Source organism: Acinonyx jubatus, chromosome A1 (genome assembly GCF_027475565.1).
Source record: "Acinonyx jubatus isolate Ajub_Pintada_27869175 chromosome A1, VMU_Ajub_asm_v1.0, whole genome shotgun sequence".
NCBI lineage: Eukaryota > Metazoa > Chordata > Mammalia > Carnivora > Felidae > Acinonyx > Acinonyx jubatus.
Genome location: NC_069380.1, coordinates 19,023,382 through 19,047,225, shown reverse-complemented (window position 1 = coordinate 19,047,225; position 23,844 = coordinate 19,023,382). Strand labels below are relative to the sequence as shown.

Sequence of the window (23,844 nt, the reverse complement as noted above, 5' to 3'; positions counted from 1 at the left end):
GGTCAGCTGTCTTTTTTAGCCATTTGTGTTTATTCTTTTGGATGTAGCTGATGACTAATTCCGTTCTGTGTATTGGAATATATTTAGTTTGCCTGAAGCCACAGTCTCTTATTCCAGGTCTTCTTCTGGTTGGCATAATTTAGCCAAACCATGTTGTAAAAATCCTTTTCCAAAAAGAAATAAAAACAGTGCAAATTTGTTTTCTCTGATGTTAGAAAACATGGTGTGTTGTGTAAGTTTTAAAGTGTAGATGGAATTGATTGGATAATACTGCTAATGAATTCAGGGTCCTCTGTATAATTATTTTGGCTGTTTGGTTAACTTAGTTGAGGGAAAAATGCTGTTCTGTGGCTGTTAACCTGGTTAGATACCACACAGCTTTATGCTGATGACCACTCGGGGACCAGACACAGAGATAGTAAGAATGGCTCAAACCAGTCCATTATTTCCACTAGGAGAACAACGCTGAGCATGCGCATTACAGTGTTTTTATGAGGAAGTTCAAGTGAAAGGGGAAGAATTCTAATTAAGGAAACCAGTTATGCATATTAGACTCTGTGGTTAGTTAATACATCTGAACATACCATTTGTTTTCCTGTGTTTATATAAAGATGGTCTCGGATTTTTATGAAATTACTCTATGAAGTAATTCTTTAGTTTTTAATAATAGTTTATAAGTTAAATCCCATTGACTAGTGCTGTTCATAGAATTTCAAGGATGTGTATCAGTCACATAAAGTCTAAACTGCAAATAGTTATTGAATACCTGTATTAATCAAGATTCTCCAGAGAGAGAGGATCTCTTTTGCACTGCTGGTGGGAATGCAAACTGGTGCAGCCACTCTGGAAAACAGTATGGAGGTTCCTCAAAAAATTAAAAATAGAACTACCCTGTGACCCAGCAATGGCACTACTAGGTATTTATCCAAGGGATACAGGTGTGCTGTTTCGAAGGGGCACATGCACCCCCATGTTTATAGCAGCACTATCAACAATAGCCAAAGCATGGAAAGAGCCCAAATGTCCATCGATGGATGAATGGCTAAAGAAGGTGTGTGTGTGTGTGTGTGTGTGTGTGTGTGTGTGTGTGTCTGTATACACACACACACACACACACACACACAATGGAGTATTAGCAATCAAAAAGAATGAAACCTTGCCATTTGCAACTATGTGGATGGAACTAGAGGGTATTATGCTAAGTGAAATTAGAGAAAGACAAGTATCATATGACTTCACTCATATGAGGACTTCAAGACACAGAACAGATGAACACAAGGGAAGGGAAGCAAAAATAATATAAAAACAGGGAGGGGGACAAAACGTAAAAGACTCTTAAATACAGAGAACAAACAGAGGGTTACGGGAAGGGTTGTGGGAGGGGGGATGGGCTAAATGGGTAAGGGACATTAAGGAATCTACTGAAATCATTGTTGCACTATTCACTAACTAACTTGGATGTAAATTTAAAAAATAAAGAAAAGATTCTCCCGAGGGAAAAAAACAATAGGAGATATATAGATGTAGATATCAACATATACCTTTATATACATCTATCTTTCCATACACAGACACACACACAGACGTTTAAATTTTCTTTTAATGTTTATTTACTTTTGAGAGGGAGGGTAGGGGCAGAGAGAGAAGGAGACATAGAATCGGAAGCAGGCTGCAGGCTCTGAGCTGTCAGCACAGAGCTGGAACTCATGGACTGTGAGATCATGACCTGAGCTGAAGTTGGACATTTAACTGACTGAGCTACCCAAGTGCCCCCAAAGACATTTAATATAAGAAATTGGCTTGTTTGATTGTGGGGATTGAAAAATCCCACAATCTGCCAACTGCAAGCTGGTGACCCAGGAAAGTTGGTGATACAAATTCTAATCTGAGTCCGAAGGCCTGCGAACCAGGAGCACTGACGGTTTAGGTCTAGTCCAAGAGCAGGGTAAGACTGCTGTCTTGGCTTAAGCAGTCAGGCAGAGAAAGAAAACGTGAGTTCTCCTTTCGACCTTTGTTCCTTCAGACTCTCAGTGGATTGGGTGATGCCCGCCCACAGTGAGGAGGGCAGTTGTGCTTAAGTCTACCATTTCAAATGCCGACCTCATCTAGAAACATCCTCACAGACACATCAATAACGTCAAAACCTGGGAACCTCATCATCTGATCAAGTTGGCATGTAAAATTAACCATCATAGTACCAATTCTTGGCCCACTAAATTGAAAATACAGATTATCATTGAGAAACCAAGGTCATTTGGCCTAGTAAGTGCCCGTGGTCTAGGTTTTGCTGATCTCACATTTATGGTAAAGTTGTACGTGTTCCCCGGCTCTATGTATTTCCTGCAAATTGGCAGCTGGACCCAGAGGCTTCATCCGACTTCTCCTTGATCCCTTTGATAAGATTAGTGGTGATACTGTATTCTTTCCTCAGGAGGCACATCATGTCTTTGTTGATGTTGTCAGCAGCTGTTCATGTTCGGTGCATAGATCTTTTGGTTCTTTGGTGGTTACAAATGGCAATATTTTAGGATTTATTTTTTATTTATTAGTTGAAATCCTTTTTGAAGAGCTGCTTCCCTTCATCTATTTGACTACTCATACGGGGCAAGATAAATGACTTTTTCTTTATCATCAGCATAATGAATTGGTTCCTTATCCTCCAATGGCAACTCATTGGAGTTTTTTACATATTATTGTGAACTCATAAATTGTAACATATTTGGTGGGTTTCAATCAATTACAATTATTATCCTGTTTAAAGCCCACATTGTCCCATCTTTGGCCAGTGGGAGCCTCTTTAGGTTGGCCCCTTAGTATTTTTGATGTGACCTGGTGGACTTTGATAGCTTCCTTACTGTTTGATGTGACAAAAGTTCCAGAACCATCTTGTATGTTTCCTGCCCCAGATCTGGAATCAATCATTACCTAAGAATCTCTATTTGTTTTGTTTTGTTTTAGTGGTAAATTATATTTTAAAACACAATCTGCCTGCTAGGACTCTATCTCTGCTGGGCTGATCTTTATTTATTTCTAGTCCTTTTTAGTGGAAAGAGCTAGGTGTTTGTTTATTTGTTTGAGTACAAGTGCCTCATAAGGTCATAGTGATACTTCCTGTTCAAAGTCAGGATACCACTACCAAATAATTACTAAAACAGTTAAAAAGATTGTGTGTGTGTGTGTGTGTGTGTGTGTGTATGTGAACTCCCCATTATTCCCAATTTTAAACATAGATGTGCAGTATCTGAAGATTCAGCCACTGGGTGCACTCTCTCCGCTTTGGCTCTCAGTGAGTCCTAGTTGTACAGGTAACTATGTGTGACACCACCAGTCCTGATGTGGACCTCCCTCCAGTAGATTTTTCAGAAGTGCTCACGGGAACAGTATTCCCTGAGTTCTGGCATGTTTGTATCCCTTGTACATGAAGTCATTTGGTGGATTTAAAATCCTTGGCTCACGTGTTCTTTCCTTGAGTGCCTTTAATCGGTTGCTTTCAGTTTTGTGTCTGGCATGAAGTGCTGCTGTCGAAGAGGGAGGCTAATCTAATTCTTCACCACCTTAAAAGTCAGTATTTTTCCTAGATGCCCAAAGGCTTTTTCCCCCCTTTTTTTAGAAAGCCCAGTAATTTTAGCAGAATGTGTCAATGTGTTAGTCATTCTGGGTTGTTATTTTCAGGTACACGGGACGCTTTCAGAATTCGGTTCCAGAAACTGTTTCTTTTAATTTCAGGGAGTTTTTTTTCAATTTTATAGTTTTTAATAATCGCTTTTAATTTTTCTTCGGTGACTCCTGTTAGCTGTATGCTGGAGCTCTACTGCCTAGCTTTACTGCTCGCAACTTTCTTTCAGACCCTTTTTATCTCTTTCATTTCTGTTTCATTTAGAAGATTTCCCTCTTTTTAAACTTTTGTTTCTCTTAATATACTATCTGTTGTGTTTATTCACTTTTGCGTTCTGTCTAATATAGTCATTATTTCTGAATTGATTTTTTAAAAATTCTTTCATGAATCCTGTCACCTCATTTCTGACTTATTTTGTCTACTCATGGCTTGTGTCATTTTATTAACGTCTTTAAGCTCATGTTGAAATAAAAGGTTATTTGATCCGATCTATGAGCATGTCAGTCTGGCTTGCTTTTATTGTCTGTAATGTTACTCTCCTTATTTTCTTTTTTCTCATAATAACTTTGTGTGGCATTTGACCTTGCTGCTTGGCTGTTGCTATTTTTCTTTTCTTTTTTTTTGAAACAGCTCTTTTTATTTGTAAAGCTTATTACTCATTTAGAGAGAGTGTGAGCAGGGAAGGGGCAGAGAGAGAGGGAGAGAGAATCCCAAGCAGGCTCCGCACTGTCAGCGCAGAGCCTGATACAGGGCTTGATTCAGAAACCATGAGATCACGACCTGAGCCGAAGTCAGATGCTTAACTGACTGAGCCATCCAGGCGCCCCTGCTGTACTATTTTTTACGTTAAATTAGTTTTGCTGCCCTTTCAGAGAAAGGCCTAGTGTCGGGTAGCTGGTCTTATTCCACAGAGCCCACTTTTCTTCTGTGTTGATGCATTATTAAAAACGGTAGTGGCCTGCTTTCTGGTTTCCTGGCCCTATTCCCTTCCTCTGTTTTTTATCTGGACCTTTCTTCCCCCCTTCGTCTCTCTTTTTTTTTTTTTTTTTTTTAAGTTTATTTATTTATTTTGAGAAAGAGAGCGTGCAAGAGCAAGGGTGGGGCAGAGAGAAAGGGAGAGAGAGAATCCTAAGTAGGCTCTGTGCCGACAGCACAGAGCCCCACTTGGGGCTCCATCCCACACTCTGCGAGACCATGACCTGAGCTGAAATCGAGTCAGTCCCTTAACCGACTAAGCCACCCAGGCACCCCTATCTTGAGGTTATTATAGCTATTTTGTCATTTAGTTTTATAGTATATGCTGCCTATGGGTTTTTGGTTTTGAGATCTAGTTGCGCTGTCTTGTTTCATGCTAAGATTTAGAGAGATTAAAAAACTATGCTGCCATAGCCACCATCTTTCCAGAATCTTCAAATTCATAAAATTCCAGCATTTTGGCATTAAAGGGGTTTTTTTCTATCCAGAGAAGTAATCATCTCAGAGCTAGTGACTAGATTCAGAACCAGGGTTATGAGAACTCAGTCTTCTGATTTGCAGACAAGTGTAGTCGACTGCATCATAGCTACTCTCTTTATCATTCAGAAGGTACTATCACTGCCCTCTTTCAGTGACATTTACTGTCATCCTTTTGTGTGACACTTTTGGAGATGGCATGGAGCAGTGAACTAATTTTGAATTAGTATTCTTCTGAATTGTGCCATACCAATTTGGTGTTCAGAATGATGTTTTTCTTGGGGCGCCTGGGTGGCTTAGTCGGTTAAGCATCGAACTTCCGCTCGGGTCATGATCGGGTTTTGTGAGTTCGAGCCCCATGTCGGGCTCTGTGCGGATGGTGCAGAGCCTGCTTGGGATTCTCTGTCTCTGTCCCTGCCCCACTCATTCTGTCTCTCTCTAAATAAATAAACTTAAAATTTTTTTTAAATTAAAAAAACCCAAAATAATGTTTTTCTTAATTTATGAAATGCTGCTGTGTTTCAATCTAATTTCCGTGGAGTTGCATAGCTCAAAGGATTCAATACAGTCATCGTGCTCGTTCATGCAGGTCAGTGATTTATTCAGCAGGTGGTCCTTGCTCTCCACTTTGTGCAAGCCCTGCATCAGGTTGATGTTTTAGATATTGTGATGATGCACCAGACAGGCAAGCAGACAGGCATTCTCTACAGCAGGAGAAATGCTGTGTTAGAGAAAATGGCGGCTGCAGCAGGAACACATTATATGGCCTCTAACTTCCTTGGGGTTCAGGGAAGTCTTGTTAGCAAAAGTAATGGAAGTCAAGGCCTGAAAGTTTAGCAGGCACTAACAGAAGACTAGTAGAGATAAGAGGATCCAGGTACAGGGAACAGAATATGTAAAGGTACAAAATCAAGAAAACCAAAACAGAATATTCAAGAATATATTAATAGTTACTAAAGCTGATAACCAAATTAATGACTGGAAACAAGAAATAATGCTATAAATCAGCATTACGAGGGTATTTTTAAAGCAGATGTCATTGTTTTTTTTAATTGGAGTAGAAATTTGACTGTGGACTTGGTAGAGGGTTAGAAAGTTCTGTAAACTGGCAGATAAAATAGCAGAGTGGCCAAATGCATCTGTTTTGCATTTGCACACGTGTTGCTTTTATTGTAGGTAGTTTCTCTACCTCATTTTTGGACAATTGGCTAATTCCTTATTTTAGAATAATAATATGGATAGATGTGAGGAAGCTTTCATTTGTGTTTTATGATTACTTAAAATATAGCTAATTCTTCTAAGACACTAAAATATTTGTATTTGTCTTTTACAGACTGTAAGCAAGAGGGCTAATTGATGTATTCTGTGTGGACTCACTATTACTTTTAGCATATTTTTTCTATGGAAATGTAACCTAGTAAATAAAGTGATTTACCATATAAAATTTTTAAAGTGTTGTCTTACTAGTGTTCCCTACCCCGGTAAAAGAAATCTGTAAATATTTTGTATATTCAAAGTAAAAATCTAAGTGTGTAAAGTGTCTGTGTCTTTTATTTTTGAAAACTAGGTTGGTGTGTGATTTGCCCTCCATTTAAATGTTAGAGTTAACTTAGCTTCAGAGCTGGTGCCCCGAGTTTCCCACAAAAGGTTTCCTGCATCTGCTGGCTGTTGCTGATAAGAATCCAGTGTTTAAGCCTTTTGTTTATCTGAGGAAATTCCTGTTAGGTGTGTGCACATTCCCCTTTGTTCTCAGTATTAGCCTTAGTAAGTCTGGCCATAAGAATCTTACACAACACTCTATTCTTTTAGCAAAATCCTTTTGCAGATGGGGGATACTTTTCTGTATGTGATTAAGATGGGCATGGGCTTATCAGAATCTGCTGACCATTATTCTGTATCGACCAAAAGATTCTTCAGTTAATGTGAAGTTGCTTAATTGGCTTAAAAAATAACATTTGTGCACATCATTTGGCAGATGTTCTTCATTGGAAGTACGTTTTTGGCGATATGAAATAAATTTACTATAAATATGTCTGATTAAAGTTTGAAGAGGCCTTTGAAGTGGATACTCATTGTAGTAAATCAAACAATTAATGGGTTTTATTTAGGTATATTTTGGTGGTATTTGAATGTTTTTCTTTTGTGATATCCACTACATCCCAGGCTACAAGTATAAACTCTTCAATATTTAGAGGCTGAGGTTTACAGTTTCAGTTAAGTCACACCTGCTATTAAAGCCAAAATTGTTGTGCCCAAAGAAGTATTCTGGCAGCTGCACATTGCCATTTTCAACCAGGAAAGCTTTACAATGCCTTTGATTCTTGACCTCCCATCAGGAAATGGTTTTGGCAAGAACCAGTGACAAATTCTCTTACTTATGTGAAAGAACAGTAAACAATATTTTCTGAACGATTTATTACTTATGTCACCTTTTGTTTGTTTAATCAATCATAACCTTTTTCTTTGAAAATTTGAAAAGTTGTTTTTTGCAGTTTGTTTTGGAAAATTTATGGTTTCTTAGCTAAACTGAATCCTTAGAATAAGATAGGCTTATTACTTATGTAAATATTTATATAAATAGATATTTGTAAGAAGTTTTCATAAATTTTCATCAAAGGGAAGAAAATAGAGTGCTTCATTACTTAAAAACATCTTCAATCTTTAGATTCCAACAAAAACTCATTTCTCATTTCAGGCCTTTGAAGACCTCAGCAAGCTAATGGTCAAGGTATATGTAACTTACACCTATTAAATTCTTACCAATTATGATGTAAGTTTTGAACTTGTGTTTTGTTAACAAGGCACTTTGGGGACTTTTTTTTTTTTCAGTCTTTTGCTGTTCTCTTCACAGGCTAAGGAAATGGTGGAGTTATCAAAATCAATTGCTAATAAGATTAAAGACAAGCAAGGTGACATCACAGAAGATGAGGTAAATAGATTGCTTTTTTAAGGCATTAGAAACCAGGTTACACAAATAACAGTGATGTTTCAGTGGTTTAGCAGTTTCTTTCTTAATGGAGTGTTTTCTTTTAGGACTTGCGAGTATATGAAAGTGCTAACGAAAAACTCAACCATAAAAACTTTGCTGGTTCTAGTAGGATTAAAGGATACTTCTGTACATTCTCTTAGAGTGTGGAAAAGAGAGATATTGAAATGTGGAAGGAGTGGTTGTTTTATACATATCCATAAATTTGATACTTGTTTCAGTAAATTTCAGTGCAATCTGGTCACAGCCATTTTCCTTTCTAAGGTTTTGGCTCTATCATTTGGTTGGCATTAAATGCAGCATAGTTGCTCCCTAGCCGCTTCTCACACCAAACTCATGAGTTCAGTGGAGTATGAGATATCAAGATAGAAAAAAGAAGAAGAATTAGCTTCACACAGGGAACTACTGGAAATCCACTTTCTTAGAATTCACACTATCAAAACACAGTAGAAGAAATGGGTAGATACAGATATAATTGAGTAGAATTGAATTTATGATAGAAAGATTTTCAATGTTGGGGTGGAAAGACTAATTCTGCTTTTTAGTCTTTTTGTGCATTTTCTCCTCTTATTATAGACCATCAGGTTTAAATCCTATTTGCTGAGCATGGGAATAGCTAACCCAGTTACCAGGGAGACCTGCGGCTCGGGCACACAGTACCACATGCAGCTGGCCAAACAGCTGGCTGGGATACTGCAGGCGCCGCTGGAGGTAAAAACAAAACCTGAGTGGTCTCTTTCGGTTGTGTTAAATTTTCTCCGTGTCATCGGAAATCTTAACAAGAGTTTAACTCCTTTCACAGTATGGTTACTATTCAACCAACACGTTATTTTTTGTTCAGGAATATTAAATTAGTGGTTTTTTTTTTTTTTTGTCAAAATCTAAGTTGTTTTCAATTCCCATTTCAGATATCTGTAACTTCCTAAATCTATTTGATATAAAGTTTTTCTTTTCTCCTGTTTTCAAAAGGAAACATATGATCTCTAGATGTTTACATATATTTCTATATATCTAGTCTGAATATATAGTGTACTGTTATAATTTGATAACACAGATATATCTTCTAACATGACTCAGGCAATCAAAACTTTACTTATTAAAGCACTCATATTAAGAAGTATTTCCAACATGACAAAATAAGAAAAATATAATGAATCCCTGCATGCCCATCATCCAGGTTTATCTGTAAACATTGTCCACTCGAAATTATTTTAAAGCAGGGGCACCTAGGTGGTTTAGTTGGTAAGTGTCCTGACTCTTGATTTCAGTTCAGGTGATGATCTCACAGTTGGTGTGTTTGAGCCCTGTGTAGGGCTCTACACTGACAGTGCAGAGTCTGCTTGGATTGTCTCTCTTCCTCTCTGCCCCTCCCCGACTCTCAGGCCCACACTCACGCACTCTCTCAAAGCGAATAAATAAACATTTAAAAAATATTATTTTAAAGCAAATCCAAGACATCACATTACTTTATCTGTAAATTTTTCAGTATGTAATTACAATGATAAAGATGCCTGTAATGTAATTATAATCCCATTTCACAAATTAAAAATTATTTTCAATATAATCAAATACCTACTTAGTGTTCACATTTTTTCTTATAGTTAGTTTGTTCAAATCAGGATACTTTGCAATTGGTTGATTTGCCACCCAGGTGTTTTTTGTTTGTTTGTTTGTTTTTAATTCCGTGGGTTTCCCTCTCCTCTTTTTTTCTCTCCTATAAAATTTATTTACTGAAGAAACTAGTGGTTTTTCTTATAGAGTGTCTCAGAGTCTGGATTTTGCTGACTTGTATGTTAACATACTTCCCTGCCTTATGTATTCCCTGTAGACTGGTAGTTATATCTAGAAGTTCTTTTTTTTTTTTTTTCTGCTGGATATTTCATAGAGGGTGCTGTGCATTTCCGTCAGCAGGTACAGAATGTCTTTTTTTTGTGTGATGTTAGCAGCTACTAACACTCAATGTCTAGGTCTGTTACTTCATTAGAGATTACAATGGTGATATTGCCATTTAATTCTATAATTTTTTCATTTATTAGTTGTAATACTCAAAACATTTAAATACACTTTTTGAAACTTGGTGTAGAGGCCCTCTTTTCATTTATGTAAATGTTGAAACAGTAATAATGATGTTAAAGTCCAAATACTGAATTTGAAATGTTTCACGTATCTGGCTAGGTTTTCCTGTGTGCAAATTTAGTTTTTAAAAGGCTTCTTAGGAAATTTTATGAATCCTGATTTCACTCTGCTTATGATTTCTGTTAAGGAATGCTAACTTGTGTGCACTATAACATAATACTTTTTAAATTTCGTATTTTAACAGGAACGAGGGGGAATAATGTCACTTACGGAGGTGTACTGTTTAGTAAACCGAGCTCGAGGAATGGAGGTAAGAATAGAACATTTAGATATTCTTTTAACTAAATATAGACTTTCTTAACATAATACAAGTTCCCCTGCAGTGAATACAATTTGAGGAAGGGTTGAGAATATCAAAACCATCTGAGAAGCAGTGTGGTGCAGTGACAAGAATGCTGTCCTGCCCTGGGGATCTAGGAGGTAAGCGCTCTTCCTGGTTTTACCAGTGACATGCTGATTGACCTTGAGTAGCTTACTTTTAACTTCACTGAGACTCGGTTGTCCTATGTCTAAAACAAGGATTTGGACTGATTGATACCTTCTGGCTTTAATATTCTGTGTTTGTATTATGATTAGTAAGGTTGTGTATGAGGCCTTTTCCCTGTGACAGTTCAGTGTTTGGACTAACTGGGTTGGACACAGATGGCCTGGAGAGAAACAGAGGGAAAGCTGCCCTCTGCCTTTGGCCGTGAATCAGCAGTGGCTGCTCTTCAGCTCTCATTGCCCCTTCACACCCACATGTGAATGGTCCGTGCACTCTTTGTGCCCTTCATTCAAACAGTTTTGTGATGTCAGCAGTCACCTCTGTGCAGAGAACTCCTACATCTTTCAAGCGCCCACCCCAGGTTCACGAGCAAAGCCTCTGCTCTGTTTTCATTTGAATAGTCCTCAAGACTGCCGTCAGTGAGTACCTCCTACTGACCAGGCCTCCCAGCACCTCAGTGAGGCAGCTACTTTTATTGTCCCCGTCTTGGGGATAATATGAGGATGAGGAACTTGAGGCTTCCAGAGATTAAATTATTTGACCAAAGCTGCACCTGGAAATAGAGGTTTGACAGGCATTCGGACCCAGGCTGGGCCTATGACTCAAAGCTGTATTTGTCAAATGCCACAGTGGGCTGATTCTTTAAGATTGCATGGGTCTGGAAGGGTGGCCACTAGCTAGCTACATGTGAAGACTGTGAACTTGAAATACACCTAATCCAAACTGAGATATGCTGTAAGTGTAAATTACACACCAGATTTAGAATACTCAGTACAGAAGAAAGAAATGTTAAATATCTCATTGATAATTTTTATATTGATTATATGTTGATGTTTTAGATTTATTGGCTTAAATAAAATACATGTTTTAAAATTAATTTCACCTGTTTCTTTTTATTTTATTAATATGACTACTAGAAGACTTAGAGTTACATATACGGCTTGCATTGCTTTCTGTCAGATAGCACTGCTTCGCTTCTTTGTTAATCCTTTCTTCCTTGTGGTGATTAAGGCAACATGAAGGCCTTGCTAAATGATTATTTATTTATTTATTTATTTATTTTAAATAAAAAAAAAAATAGACTCCACACCCACCATGGGCCTTGAACACACGAGCATCACTCTGTTAATTTGTAGTATAAACTGGATTTTCTTTCCTATTAGTTGCTCTCACCAGAAGATCTAGTGAATGCATGCAAGATGCTGGAAGCACTACAGTTACCTCTCAGGTAAAAGAACCTCTGCAGGAAGAGTGCCAGCTTGAGCCACTGTTCCTCACACAGTAGACAGGAAAACCCTGCCAGGTCTGCCCACACAGGTCTGTGCGTGGTGAACCAACACATCGCCCCTCTGGGAATTATACCGTGTGAGCAGAAACCACTTGTTCTCCTAGCTTCCCTCCTTATCGGGGCTGTACATGGCCTGAGGGGCTAGTGGGCCAACTCTTGTTGATTTGGGGCAATGAAAGAAGAATGTGGGCTCTCCTATGAGGTCAGAATAACCAGCCCCTCTGCTAGACGTTTCGTGCTTGTTTCTGGAGATTTAAAACTACAGATGTTCAGCTGTGAATTGTATTTTTCCTCCCTTCAGATTAAAAAAAAAAAAAAAAAGTGCCAGACATATTTTATTTAGCCTGTGGATTATAGTTCATAATGTTATTAACTGTATTTATTTGTGAGTTCCTAGTTATGCTGTAATTGCCTGTGGTTGTTATGTTTTAGATGCTGTTTTGTGTTAATATTGCCCTCATGCCCAGCATAAAAGAAAGTACAGGATATTTGTACCTCCTTAGTGGTTGAAGATCCTAGATACTCACAGCTTGGTTTTCCCATCTGCGGTTTTCAGGCTCCGAGTTTTTGACAGTGGCGTCATGGTAATTGAGCTTCAGTCCCACAAGGAAGAGGAAATGGTGGCCTCAGCCTTGGAGACCGTATGTGAACCAGTTTCCTCATTAGTCTGCCCACCAAGACGTGACTCCATAGCAACTTGAGAAACAGGCTTTCCTTTTGAATTTAATTTTTCTAAAAAGTAATGTTTGTAGACCCAATTAAAAACACCTATTAACATGAGTGAATACTAATCAAAATGATACTTTTAAAGCTTTTTGAGACTTGCCAAGGAGAATTAGAATTCCTGAGGTGTTATCTTTTTGTTTGAATCTCGGTCTTGTGGACAGGTTTTTAACTTTGTTCATCAGAATGTTACCCTTGACTGAACTTTTTCTTTCAGTACCACCAACATAAACAGTCTTATAAAACATCACAAGTTGTTTTATGAAATAATTGCTTCAAAAAAACACGAAAAGGAACTGTAGTTTAGATGGATTTTACCAGCCAAACTACTGCTGTTACTCATTAGGAGACTTGAAACATTACTGCCTTCATAGCCTCTGTGGCGAGCCTGCCTAATTTAAATATTTATTACATTTATTTTAAATTAGAGGAAAACCTCAAGACTATAGATATTTCTACCATATATTTTAAGCTAAACCTATATATAAGAACCCTGTATGTGGGACATGCAGTATGTACTCCATTAGAATTTATTATATGTTCCTTTTCAGAATATCAAGGGTTATTTTGGGGGTTGAGTACAGTGCCTTTGTAACTTTGTAGAGGGCTTCATGATGTTTTAGGCTCTGCTATATTCATTCTGGGCCTTCCCGCATTTGTAGAATTGAGCATTAGTGAAGAAGATTTAGTTCAATATTGAATATTCTTGAGTTTTATTAGGAAATTCAATATATTATTTCCTGAGCATAATGGTAGACATTCTCCCTAGGTTAATACCTAGGTGGCCAAATTATCATATTTTTTTCCTGCTGTGTTTCTGTTAGGTTTCAGAAAAGGGATCCCTGACATCAGAAGAGTTTGCTAAGCTGGTGGGAATGTCTGTCCTCCTGGCTAAGGAAAGGTAAGCGAGTCCTTAGTCTTCATTACAACTGTGTTTGTGTTTCTGAATGGACAGATGATTGTGGTTTTCCCCTTGACTCCTAGGTTGCTTCTGGCAGAGAAGATGGGCCATCTTTGCCGAGATGATTCAGTGGAAGGCTTGCGGTTTTACCCAAATTTATTTATGACACAGAGCTAAGGGTTTTGGATTTAAAATACTTCTTGTCCATACACTTGTATCATGTAGAGGTTGTATGACATTGAGCTCAGAGTAAACCTTGATGAACTGAGAATTTCTGGAACTTTACACTATAATATAAAACCCTTTTAATTTCTCCCTAAATATTACGGTCCAGGAAGTTTACTTAGGATAAATATAGGAAAATACAGAAAACTGAATGCCACAGTGAATTGGAAATCATGCTACAGTTGTATAGAGCCCTCAGGGTTTAACTTGAAATATGGTGAATTTTAACTTGATCCTCAAATCTGTTTTTTTAAAGAAGGGAATTTAGTTATTAATGGGGGAAGAAGTTGAGTGTTTGGACAGGTTAGATCATTTTTCTGGTGTGACTAAGATTCACTGAATTATAAACAAAGTTTTTCCTCTGCATCTAATGTGCCCATTATGGGAGAGGGTTCATGAAGCAAGTCATACGTACAGTGTAGCTTAACTGACAACACTGAACAGGACGTGAAACCACAGAACGCCACATGAGGCTTCTCCTAAGTAAGGGCTTTTCTTTAGAAGCAGTTATAAGCATGTCTTCAACAGACACCTTAGAAAAGGAGAGAGTTGTATTTGACTTACGTATGTATAGTCTGACTAGTTTTTTTTTTTTCCAAGTAATGATTTCATAGCTGGCATTTAAAGAATGCAACTATGTCATTTTGTTTTAAAAATGCTGTGGATTTTGAAACTGAATTAATGAGCTGTATAGACACGCCCAGAGATGTGATTACAAATTTGGAACTTAGAGGGTTCAGGAATACCCTAGGGTTGTGTGGGGGAGGGGCCGGGAGAACCTTTAGGTCCCTTAAACAGGAACCTTGGTGCTCTTTGACCTGGAAAGCCAAGGACAGGAACATTGAAAGGGGACAAGTAATTGGTCTCCTTTTCCTACTCTTAAGGAGTTTCAACACTGCACTTTAAAAAAATATTTCATATCCCAGCAATATTTTTTTTCTTTACCCCATATATTAGAAGCTGTGTTGAGAAACTATGTCACTAACAAGTATTACCAAGATAACAAAAACTGGCTACTCCTGAATTTCGATTGTTTGAGTTCTAAAATGGACCGCCTGACTTCATATGTCGGTGTGTTGGCATTACCTCAAACTCAGGGACCCCACAGGGACGCAAAGAGATCCCCTTCTAAGACTGCGTCGAAAGTGGGAAGCAGGGATGGTTTTCGGCCAAGCCTCCAGAAGGGATAGTGTCTGCACTGAGAGACCCATGGTGACCAGCAGGTGGGGATACCCAGGCTTAAGCTCTGGGATCCCTAAGATGTCACTGAGTGAGGTGGAGGGCCCCCTGCAGATGCCCTTTGGGGAGTTGCAGGGATCCTCAGCTGTAGACCCAGGGAATCCCTCCCACTGCAGCCAGAGTCAGTCTCTGACCCCCCCCTGCAAAAGTGGCTGTTGCTGCTTCACATCCTCCAGCGTTACTGGAATGTCTTCATTTTCCAAACTTGTCGCTCATTCTGTATTGTGATGACAGATAACCCCTAATGTCCTCATTGTTCAGCCTCAGGTTTGTTTTGGGGGAATTCAGTGTCTAGCCAAACAATGGCCCCGTGTCTTTCAGGCCATCGTGTAGACTTGTTTGTGTGGCACTCCTGTTTCTGGGTCACACTCACACTGCTCTGGCAGACTTGTACACGCATGTTCATATGCACTTGCACACACGCTTACACACATGATGTCTCATCTGGCTAAGGCTTTTCAGAAATTACAAAGGTAAATGATAATCTGTTTCAGCAGTTGGAATGAATTGCAATTGAGATTGTTTGAGCTACTGGATCTAGCTCTTATGATTTGGATTCATTACAGCAAACTCCCCCGGTTCAACATACTTATTTACATTAGTGTGACAACACATTAACAGAAATGGAGCAGTCTAAATTGTATAAAGTGAACTAGGAGGAAGAAAAGTGACGTGACTATATTTTGCACATGTCACTTTAATTAGAAAACAAGTATGATTGATTTTACTGTTAAAGTGGGCATTCTTCACTGTTTCTAGACTTATATACGTATATTTTTGATTCCACCCACCCACCCATTCCCTCCCCCTCCTTTTTTTTTTTTTTTGCCAAATAAGATGTTATTTTGGTCTTCTATTGGTAGAAGTTATGTTTAAATACAACCAATCAGGCCCTAAATGCAAAAAAATTCATCTCGGTGCTTATCACTGGTATAATTATTATTTTTGCTTTACTAACTTTGCTCCTAGGAGCATAAATTTGTAGCTTTATGATAATGGGATTTTTCTAGTCACTATCAAAGATTTTTTTACACTGTACAAGTGAAGGTTGTTTTCAGGATTAAATGATTGGAATTAATGTATATAGAGTAAAATTACTGGAAAATTTGTAAATGATTTTTCTTACCTTGGTGTTCTTTTTAAAATACTCTTTGAAAAACATATGAAACTGATAAACTTTTAATCAGAATAAGCCAGTACGTTAAACATTTTTTCTTTATTTTTGACCTCAAGATCTTACTGTTTTAGTTGTTCTAAAAGAATGGGAAATGGCTCATGAACTTTTTTTTTTTTAATTTTTTGATGTGAATTTCATGGTTGACTAACCTTGTGCATTCGCGTGAATGTACTGTCTCTCCAAGTATTGGTTCCCTATAACCAGACTCGCCTGGCCAGACATGGATTCATCAGGTGGTCATTCTCATGTTCTGCCCAACAATATCAGCGTTTTCATTTTGGTACAGTAGAGTCACACCTATAAGCTGGTTAGATTTTTAAAGACTGTGCCTTGGAATGAAATCAAGCATGCTTAAAATGATCCCTGAAACTCTTAAATTGCCAGTGAAGTTCTTTATATCGTCTTACAGGTAGAATCCCTATAGAGTGACACATGGGTGTGAATATAGTATGAATATAGTAAGTACAATATACAATAAAAACTACATAGCAACAGTAGACATTTATAACACCAATAATTAAACTATTTAAATGTGTGTCTTGTTTTTGTTTTTTGGCCAAGAGTTATGGTTGAATTTCTGTGAATTTATTTGCTAATCCCATCCCTTATTAAGACAGATCTAGAGTGTGAGCTCCGTAAGGGGAGAGCTTTTTGTCTGGTGTGTTTGTGGATATATCCTCAAAGCCTAGAACAGAACCTGGCACATAATAAGCACTCAATAAATATTAACTGAATGAATGAACTCTCATGTGTATACCTATTTATAACCTGGCTCCATTTATCCTACTTTATCTCCCATTCAATTCAATAAAAAAATTTTTTGTTAAAAATCCATATTGACTGTGTGAGGAATTACGTGGGTCGCCGGTGGGGGGTGGAAACAAAATGAATAAGATACAGTCCCAGCCTTTAAAAGGGTGGCGCCGTTAGGGAAATAGACATGTAAACAACCTTACCTGAAGATCGAATGAAGTACGTGTCATGGAAGGGGCACAGGTACATGCTGTGCAAGACAGAAGGAGGATCCTTTAGTTCTTGTGGGAGAGGAAGAGCCTCATAAACTAGGCTCACAAGGACCAAGAGATCGTCAGTAAGTGGAGGCTGTTGGGTTAGAGGAACAGCATGAGGTGTGCCCCTTTCCATTCCTGGGGCATACTTCCTTTGACTCTGCAGACTTCCCTTTCTTAACTGTTTCCCCATCCACTTCTCCATCTCCACCCCAATTATCATACTGTGCTCATTCCTACCTGCTTTAGAAAAATCTGTTTTCAGTATATGACTCTATTTCTAAATTCCATAATAGTTATTATCTGTCCTGTGTACATGACTATATTTTGTCTTGGAGCCATAAAAAAATAGAGGAATTGGGTTTCTTTAAAGTTCAAAGATTCAGTGGGCACCTCGGTGGCTCAGTCGGTTAAACATCCGACTTCAGCTCAGGTCATATCTCACAGTTCATGAGTTCGAGCCCCGCATCGGGCTTTGTGCTGACAGCTCAGAGCCTGGAGCCTGCTTTGGATTCTGTGTCTCCCTCTCTCTCTGCTCTTCCCCCGCTCATGCTCTCTCTCTCTCCTTCAAAAATAAATAAGAACATCAAAACAAAATAAAACTCAAAGATTCATATAATTGAATCTTTTAAATCTTTTCTGGTTTCGGTCAGTGATTGTACATGGTAGGTTCCTAGTTAAGTATTAGCTGAATACTTGAATGATTTTTGGATTATGATGTGTCATGAATTTACTCGCAAACCTAAGTCTGTGTCCTTTACCATATGCCCAAGAGGTTTCTCAACCAGACTTGTCAGGACTCAGCCCGTCTGAGATACTGTGTCTTACATGACATGGGGCATATCCATGATGTGGGAAGCACGCCAGAAATCAGGTTAACACACGTGTAAGATCTTGTTATTACAGTGTGAAAATTGGGTCATTTGTGTTCTTCCTTGAGTCCTGATAATCATGAGTCAGTTAAAGCTTTTCTCTCAGAGCATTATCTGAGGAAGTAAAAGATCTCTCCATGTGTATAAAGGACACTGTTGAGATTGTGAATGCGTTTTACACAATTTGCACAAAATTACTAGACCAGTCACTGACCCTGAAAGAGAATTAAAGGTACCTTGACAGCAGCTTGTTTTAATTAATCCCAGCAAGACCATATCACTGTTCTTTTGGAAGCTTTTTTTCCCTACATGCCTATGCCGCGTTCCTTTACCAAAAATTACGCCCTTACATGTGCAAAAAAGACAGAAATGCAGTCTGGCAAGAATTCTGATTAAGACAAAAATGACCAAGCATCTCAATACAGCTGTTACTTAAAAAGTGTCCAAGTGCACTGATCCAGTCACTTGTACCTGGATTTAGGTCCTCCTAAATTCCAAGGGTGGATTTGTAGGGAGAGTGTGTGTCTGCAAGATTAATGCAGAGCAAGTTGCTTTCTATATATATATTCCTCTTCGTCACCACACTACGTCAGTACACCTGGGGGAGAGGAGGGATTAAGTGTTTGCCAAGGTTACTGAGGTAGGGCTGGAACGAAGCTTTCTATAACTCCAAAGCCCATTCTTTATGTTGAGCTTTTACTTTCAAAAACGCCAAGGACTGTGGTATGTATTTGAAAAGAAATCCCAACTTGAGCTGATGAATGGATGTTGGACTAGATGATTCTGTCAGTGAAAGCTTGGATGGATTGAGTTGGTATGTGGCATGTATTTGAAAAGAAATCCCAACTTGAGCTGATGAATGGATGTTGGACTAGATGATTCTGTCAGTGAAAGCTTGGATGGATTGAGTTGGTACTGATAGGATTAATTATTGGACAAGATAAGTACTTAGCAAATTTGGTACCTCGGATAACCTCTGATAACTCTGATAATCAAGGAATTGTGCTATCTTTTCAAAGATTAAGTGACGGATTCAAGCACCTGCAAATGCTGTATTTTTGTTTGAAAAATTGAGGTAAAATTTCAGTGAAATGCACAGATCTTAAGATGGACGCATTTTAACAAATGCGTAATAGATCATGTAACTCACACCCCAGCCAACAGAACATATCTGACATCCCCAAAGTTCCCTGGTGCCTCTTTCCAGTCACCTGCTCCCTAGAGGCCACCACTATGTTCTGATTTCTATTACCACACACTACTTTTGTCTGTAAAATGGTATGTTTTGCATAAAAGAAAAGCAAATGGGAAACTATTCACATTTTTTTCCCCGTGTACTGAAAACCAAGCACAGCTGTTAAGGTGCAACTCTATCCTCTAGCATTCTTTTCAAAAGACAACTTTAACACCTGAGAATTAAGAGTTTATTAAACTCTTAATTAAACCAACTCTAGCTCCTGAGAGAGAAAAATCGAAACTGAGATGCACTGGACCTGATTCTCTTTTGACAATCCCCAAGAACATTTGGGAAGCCAAAGTTAGGCCACTTGGATGACCTACTTTTGTGGTCCCCAGAAGAAAATGACACCGGGGGAGAAGTGACTGAATCGGAACGAGGGGAGACCGCGGCTCGCCCTTGGCCCCGGCCGTGGGCCGTGGGCCGCGGGCGAGGGCGCGTCGGGGCTCTGCCCGGCTCCCCGAGGTTCCGCCGGCCGCGCGCGCTTGGGAGGATGCGCAGCCCAGAGCGGGCGGGGTTGACTTCGCCCGCTGCCCGGCCCCCCGCCCTCCGGTGCCGCCCTCCCTGCGCCGTCCGTCGGGGGCGGGCCTGGGCGGGGCAGCGGAGCCGAGCGCCAGCGGGCTCAGGCGGGCAGTCCCGGGACGCGGGATGCTCTGCGCGTTTCCTCGCGGCCCCTGAGGCCACCAGCCCGCCGCCCGCCGCCCGCCGCCCGCCTCGCTCGCCCCAGCTCTGGCCGCTGCGCCCGCCGGTCCCGAGAGGTAGGAAGACCCTGCTGTCCCCCAGCCCCCGTGGGCGCTGCTGTGCTGCCGGAGTCCCCGGCGGCTCCGGGGGGGTGGGGGTGGGGGGTCGGGCAATACCCCTCGGACCCTGCCCGCCCCGCCCTCCCCGCCCGCTCGGAGCGCAGGTGGAGGTGCTGTGGCAGCTCCCTCCGCCGCTGGGTGCTCAGCCTCCGCCCCAGGGGATACTCTGTAGAAAGTGTCCGTCTGCGCGTCTCGGAGTCCCGGCTCTCTTGGCACAGGTGTCGGCGGGAGACGCAGGCTGGCTGCAGACTGGTGTTGAGTCCGATGGGTTGGGACCCTTGAAAGATAGCGTCTTGGGGGTGCTCCGCGTTTCTGAACAAGTTTGCCTATTTCCAGAAAGAAATCTTTTCTGGGGTACACACTGTATGAGATTTCAGCAATTCAGAACCGTCCTCATTTTAATGGAGCTCTGTGCTGACAACTTGGGCAGGGCTAGATTTCCAGGCATGAACTTGACTTGCGGGCCTTTGGGAAACTGTAGATGTGAGGAGCGCACAGCCTCCTAGGGAAGCTGCGTCCAGTCCGTGGGACCAGGGCAGAGCCACTGCACTGAGTGTATAAATAATGCCTGTTTACACAGGCTGCTTTGGAACTAGGGATTTCCGGTTAATAAATATTATTAGATGGATGCACACGAGCGTGTGCCTGTTTGTCAGAAGGGATAGAGTCACTTTGCTTCTTTTTCTTTTCCCTTTAATTCTTTGATAAATCACTGGTCCTAGTAGAGTTTAGGTTAATTCCCTTTCTTTTTCCGCAGCAATGAAGACACCGTAGGAATCAATCTTAACTGGTTTCAGCAAAAGCAGGGGATCTGAGCTTGGCGTGATGCCATTAGCCACTGAAAATATTGACTACTTCTCCCTACCCTCTAGCTGATGCATTTGGAATTTTTCTGTAAATGTTTATGTCTGAATGCTATATAGAAGTGTTTTTAAATGTGTGTAAAATAGACGTAAGTTTTTATTTTCTCAAAATGATTCTCAAGCCAAACATTGTAAAAGTAGCTAGTCTTGGTATTGGGAACAACATGTTGGAAGACAATAAGCAAACAAAGTAAAAAGAGAGAGAGGAAGGAAGGAATCTTATTTTTTAAAAAAATGTGCTTTTTACCCAGCGTTCCATTCCATTGTGGGGTGCTCTCTTAAGGTCTTCAAATTAGTGAATGGGCTAGTAAAACTTAAGCATTTATTTTCAAAAGCTTAAGAACATTTTAAAAATCCTTATGGTTTTTAGGTAGGTTTATTTTTCCATTTCCATTCAGTTCTAAATACAGATTATCACACTATTCTGTGTTTTACTCATCATTTTTATAAGAAGGAAAATGTGTTACAATCACAACATCAGTTGCAATTAGGAGCTTCTTTAAAAAATGGTTATCATGGAAAATCAAGCAATTTGGGAGGAGCCCATTCAACTTTTGGGAGCCAGGGATCCTTGCCCCTCCTTACTCTGGTTACTTGAGTATCACTAATTCAAAAGGAAGCGTTTTATTGCCGTAAGTGCCCAAACTTGCCTGGGGGATACGGAGATGTTCACCTGCTGTCTTCGACCATGTTTCCCAGTCCAGGTTCAAGGAAAAGATTGGTCAAATCTATGTCTAATTCCAGCAAAGTGGAATTTTCTTTTTATGTTGGGGAGGGGAGTGACCCTTAATCATCTGCCTAATTACACTTCAAATCTCTGCTTCCCTTTGAGGAAGTACAGTGTTTCTTTTGTTCAACCAACTCCTACTGAAAGAAAGCTAATAGAGACAAATCAGTTCCCCCCCCCACCGTTGATTTTTTTTTTTTATTATTTCAACAGGCCTTTTAATTCCATTAATTTCTGTCTTTTCTGAAGAGATGTACATATATATTTGGAATATAGTATATTATTAAAATAGACTAACTGTGGATAATGGGGAAATGTAAACATTAAGAAAAGACCTGGTTGATTATGCTTACTAGCCCATAGTTTAGTAGATTTCAATTGAAAAAAATTGAGGAGGGCCCTGAATCTTATTCTACAGTCTAGTCTATTTATAGACAAAATAAGTGCCCCCTCCCACAAATCGTTCTGAAGCACAGGCCAGCAAGGTATTTCCTACCCTCCTAGGTGGTCTGGCAAGACTGCTGCATGAAATCATCTGCCTCCTGATGCATTACTGACAGCAACAAGTATTGGGAAACTGACAGAAGATGATAATTGTTATTTATCTGTTTTCTCTTGAGAGTACCCTAAACAATGGAAGTCAGTGTCACAGGGAGTTCACTCTGAGTATCTTTAAATGCAACACTCTGAGTATCTTTTTAAAAGGCTTGATAGTTTTGATATAGCTCCTAGGCATTAAGAAATGAAGCAATCCAGATAACATGCAGGAAAGACTGTGGTTGTAAGTCCATTTGTAGAAGCGAGCCCGGTCCATGCAGCACAGTGCAAAATGAAAATTTGGCAAAATTTTAGCAGATTGATTGGCGTGAAATGCCAAACAGATAAATAGGTGAAAGTGTATTATCCAGACTGGCTCTTAACTTTGATGAAATTCAGCACATAAACTCTCCACTTAAGCACGCGTTACAAAGATGAGAGACTTGGTGTTTTGCAAAAATAAGCTTGGTGTTGGACACACCTGAATGTGCTTAACAGGTGAGCTGTAATGAAACCAAAGGGACGTACAAGCACAAATCATTTCCCCGGGGAAAGTTAATGTCCTCCCTATTTTCAGTGGCACCCATGAAGTTTGACTTCTCAGAATGGTTTTGGCATTTCATGATTACAATTTTGTGAATCACGTTGAACAGAGGCATCATTTTTTGAGATTCTAATTTCAGGTGTTTTTGAAAAAAAAAAAACTACACAAAAAAACACAGTTTGGATGTGAGAAAGGACATGAGGAGACCAAAGACCTGGGATTTTGCTGATCAGAATGAAACAAATGTTGAAAGACTTTTCAAATCTACTCTTGGTGGTACTTTGTGACTATGGTGAGTATTATTAAGTATACCTCATGCTGTCAGTGTCAATGAAGAAACATAAACGTGGGGTTTATAAATGCATGGATGTTGATGACCCTGCATGAAGGAGGCAGGGCACGTCTACAGTGCAGTACCTTTTAAACTGGAATCCTTGCAACCCTGGGTTCTCTTAAGGTTCTATATATATTGATGCAAAATTCCCTTTAAATACATTTTTAAGCCTTTAAAAAGAGAATTTAAAAAAAGGCATTTCATTTATTAATTTTTTGAAAAATTTTAATGTTTATTTATTTTTGAGAGAGACAGACAGATAGAGCATGCATGGGGATACAGGCAGAGAAAGAGGGAGACACAGAATCCAAAGCAGGCTCCAGGCTCTGAGCTGTCAGCACAGAGCCCGATGCGGGGCTCGAACCCATGAACCATGAGATCATAACCTGAGCCACCCAAGTGCCCCTCATTTTCATTTAAGCAAACTGGAGACAAGCATGTTATGTTGAATTTTCTTTGACTGATGTCCTAGTAATTCGGTATTATACATTGAAACTCTCAGACACACATGAATGTGTGGTTGTTTGTTTGTTTGTTTGTTTTTAATTGGGATTCTCCGTTTGATTTCACTTTACAGGAGAGTTTTGCTGTTAAAATATCTTTGGAACCAGTCCAAATTTCTGTCCTTGCCAATTGTTTGCCTTGGACAAGTTTCTTGTTGACATCACAGCGCTGTTGTGATGATAAAATAGGAAA

The 23,844-nt window shown here is 39.6% G+C and overlaps 2 protein-coding genes across 3 annotated transcripts in view; both read left to right on the top strand.

Annotated features, from left to right (window-relative positions):
- Positions 1-17,061, top strand: part of VPS36 (vacuolar protein sorting 36 homolog) — a 30,395-nt gene extending 13,334 nt beyond the window's left edge. Inside the window, exons 7-14 of the mRNA XM_027064753.2 lie at positions 7,764-7,796; positions 7,920-7,997; positions 8,631-8,765; positions 10,375-10,440; positions 11,838-11,902; positions 12,519-12,603; positions 13,510-13,586; positions 13,670-17,061. Of these exons, the coding sequence (XP_026920554.1) occupies positions 7,764-7,796; positions 7,920-7,997; positions 8,631-8,765; positions 10,375-10,440; positions 11,838-11,902; positions 12,519-12,603; positions 13,510-13,586; positions 13,670-13,763 (633 nt within the window). The 3' untranslated portion in view covers positions 13,764-17,061. The remainder of the gene's footprint in view (positions 1-7,763; positions 7,797-7,919; positions 7,998-8,630; positions 8,766-10,374; positions 10,441-11,837; positions 11,903-12,518; positions 12,604-13,509; positions 13,587-13,669) is intronic.
- A 2,889-nt stretch (positions 17,062-19,950) lies between these two features.
- THSD1 (thrombospondin type 1 domain containing 1) overlaps positions 19,951-23,844 on the top strand; it is a 35,849-nt gene continuing 31,955 nt past the window's right edge. The window contains exons 1-2 of one of the 2 annotated variants that reach the window (XM_027064750.2): positions 19,951-20,101; positions 22,954-23,106. In XM_027064750.2, the coding sequence (XP_026920551.2) occupies positions 23,049-23,106 (58 nt within the window). In that variant the 5' untranslated portion in view covers positions 19,951-20,101; positions 22,954-23,048. Of the gene's footprint in view, positions 20,102-20,123; positions 23,107-23,844 lie in introns of those variants that run through there. The other variant, XM_015069663.3, reaches the window with a different exon arrangement.